General features: G+C 33.5%; 1 protein-coding gene across 2 annotated transcripts in view; it reads right to left on the bottom strand.

Annotated features, from left to right (window-relative positions):
- Positions 1-2183: 2183 nt before the first annotated feature.
- The window catches only part of LOC130814069 (glycine-rich RNA-binding protein RZ1A-like), an 18878-nt gene continuing 17847 nt past the window's right edge, over positions 2184-3214 (bottom strand). The window contains exon 9 of one of the 2 annotated variants that reach the window (XM_057680064.1): positions 2184-2417. In XM_057680064.1, coding sequence (XP_057536047.1) covers positions 2298-2417 — 120 coding nt within the window. In that variant the 3' untranslated portion in view covers positions 2184-2297. The remainder of the gene's footprint in view (positions 2418-3214) is intronic. The other variant, XM_057680065.1, reaches the window with a different exon arrangement.

Here is a 3214-nt window from a genome sequence, read left to right on the forward strand (position 1 = left end):
GGTCCATGTGTAGAGATGACGTTTCTGGAGTTGTCCAGGTCCTGGCTCATCTGGTTAGGGCTCAGGCAGTGCTGCAAGGTGGGCTGGTCATCAGGAAACTGGTAAACTGGGGCTTTGTTATTCTGTGAATGAAATGATATTGCTGCTGGTTTGCCTTGGTCCTTCTGGGCTGGGTATTGACCATGGGTTGATCTATCCTAGCCTGTATCATGTTCTGGGGTTGGATCATCATCATAGGTTGAGCTATGCACTTGAGTTTGGGCTGGATTAGTTTTGTCATTATCTTGGACTGAACCATGGACTGGAATATGTACACATGGTTCCCAAATGTCTCAACTTATTGCTAGTCAAGCAAATGACCTTCCCTTCACAAGTTAATCATCTTTAGTAGGGCTGAACAAAGTTTGGTCAAAACCAAAAAGCAAACTAGATCAAACCGTAATTTAAGTATTTAGTCCGGTCTACAATCTAAATGGTCTGATATGGTTTTTTTATTTTAAGAATTACGATTTTCGGTTTGATCTAGGTTTTAAAAATTTTTAAATAGGACAAGACAAAAAACAATAATATTTTTTGATCTAATGTAAACTGTAAACCGTAAACCGAAGACCATAGACTATAGTACTTATAGGCTGAAGTAACTTGAAAAACACTCAAAAAATTATGTTATGTCTGGCGGCCATGCCCCATTATTATTTTCTGAACATTTAATCAATTTTCTAAAGTTCCATTTCATTATTACTGCTGCATACACATTTCCTTCTCGTCTCCACTTTCAACCCCTAGTTCATACACTAATTGTCGTCACCCCTCTTTTCCCTTCTCATTTTTCTTTCTTCTAATTCATAAGTTCTAATTTTCTAAATGGATTCAAGTGTAGAATCTTTTAATTTAAGTATATTACTCTCTTCAAATATTTTCTCGATAAATAGAGCTGTTTTTTCAAATTTCTGTTTAAATTTTATGTAATTGATTTGTTTGTTTTGTTTGATTTCTTCCTTTGGGTTTTGAGTTCAAATTTTTGTTAATTTTTTCAGAAATTTAGTTCTTTTTTTTTTTTTTTGATTTGGCCCTTTAAGGTTTGAGTTTCATAATTTTTTTTATTTTGAAATTTTTTATTGAAAAATTTAAGAAAAACTACTCAAAATAATCCAATTTTTACTGATTTTTCTATAAAAATCTCAACTTTTAATTAAACATAAATACCACCAACTATAGGGGCTGTTTACTAAGAATGCACCAAGATAACCTTTTACACTATACAACAAGATTGATTTGGTCTGGTGTTTAACTGGTCTGATATGGTCTAAAACGTTTTCAAACCGAAATTTCTGGTCAGTTTAATTTTAGTGTCAAACCAGACCAGATTGGATTGTGCACCCAATCCTCAAGTGCAACCCAATCCTCAAGTGCCAATTCTTGCACTTGTCAAGACTTTAACTTCCTAAGACCATGTTAAGACCTCTAGCATTACAAACCAGAAGATTAGATATCAAAGGATGGAGGAATCACCCCTATATCATCCACTTCTTTCTATAAAGATCATCAGACATAACCTGTTCAGAAGAATCAGAGGAAATAAATTGTTGTTCAACCAAAACCAGAAAAGAATTAAGACACACATCAAGTCCATAAGAGTAGGTATCCAATCACTTAGCACTAAAGCACCTGCCAGATAGTGAGCAGCAACAAAACTAGAAGACTGAAAACCAGAAGAACGAAAACCAAATTAACCACAGCCATAGTTAAGGGACATTACCAGTACTAATCAAAACCACAAAACCATAAGGAACAGAACCGTTGAACCAGAAGGAATATAATCAGAACTGGCCAGAACCTCAGAAGATTGAAAAATGATGGGACAAACACATAAACCTTAATCATAACCTAAGGAATTGAACAGGTATAACCTCAACAGCCTGTTAACCTAAATCACCTACCTCCTTAGCATCTAAAACCTTAAGGGCACCCTGAATGCACTTCATGTGTTGCTAAAGGAGAGGTAACCAAAGATTCGCCTTCATCAGTGGAAGCTTTCTTAACATACCTATAATTTTAAGCAATATGACCAAAATAGGAGCACTTGGGACATCTTAAGGTTCACCATTATTAAATTTTACAAACTCAGGAAAACAAGCATCAAAAGCCATATCGATAAGCACCTATTTTTCTGAGCACAAACAAAAGGAAAGTGAAGTTCTCTAATGCATATAGAATTATATACATGGAGGTTTAACAGCAAGAGAGCTTGTGTAATTTTGCAGTTAACAGCATTAAGGTTTTGGAATTGTTGTTGTCTATACATGATTAGAAGCCCCTAAGAGAGGCTTCTTGAGGTTGCCATTTGTGAGATACACATCTTTTTCTTCAAGATCACCACCTACCTCAACTTCTATGCTCAATGAATCAACAAGATCCTGCATATGGCAATGGAAATACAGTAGAAGCATCTTAGTCTCCCATTATTCTATACAAAAATTAAAATGAAGTAACCAAACTTCTTTGTTGCAAAAAAAAAAAAAAGAAGAAACTAAAGAGTAATGAGTGTTCATCAATTTAAATGTTAAAAATTAATGGAAATTACCAAAAATAATCCCATCTTTCACACATTTTCCTACAATAATCCCACTTTTTAATCAACCCTCAATAATTACAACTTTGAAAGTTACCCAAGAACATCACTAGTTAAAAGTTAACTTGCTACAGCAGGTAACATTGAATATAAAAAGAAAAAGAAAAGGAAAGAGAAAGAAAAAGAAAAAAAAAAGAAAAGAAAAAGAGATTCAAGTTGACCTATTCTAAACTCTAAAAATCAAGAAAAATAATTTAAACTTAATAAAAGGAAACCACCATTGTACGACATGATAAATTTCATTCAATTTCATCTTCTTTGACTCAACACAACTTTATTTTTATCATCTTCATCAGACCTTCGTTTCATCATCATCATCATTTTCACAATCTTCTTCACCACCATCATCTTCATCACCATTGTACTTTAAAATAAAAAGTTTATGAAACTTTGAACATTATGGAGCTTAGGGACAAATGAATATTAGTTAACTATTTCATGTTCCATTGAGTTTATCCTTTAGATTACAAAAGGTCATAAAAAGGTCAACTTTAGCTAAAAAATTTCGATTTAGCTATTGGTTATGGATCTTGCATCATGTACTCCACCTCGTATACTGCATAATGCATATCTTGTTTTCCA

The sequence above is a fragment of the Amaranthus tricolor genome, chromosome 5, assembly GCF_026212465.1.
Source record: "Amaranthus tricolor cultivar Red isolate AtriRed21 chromosome 5, ASM2621246v1, whole genome shotgun sequence".
Lineage (NCBI taxonomy): Eukaryota > Viridiplantae > Streptophyta > Magnoliopsida > Caryophyllales > Amaranthaceae > Amaranthus > Amaranthus tricolor.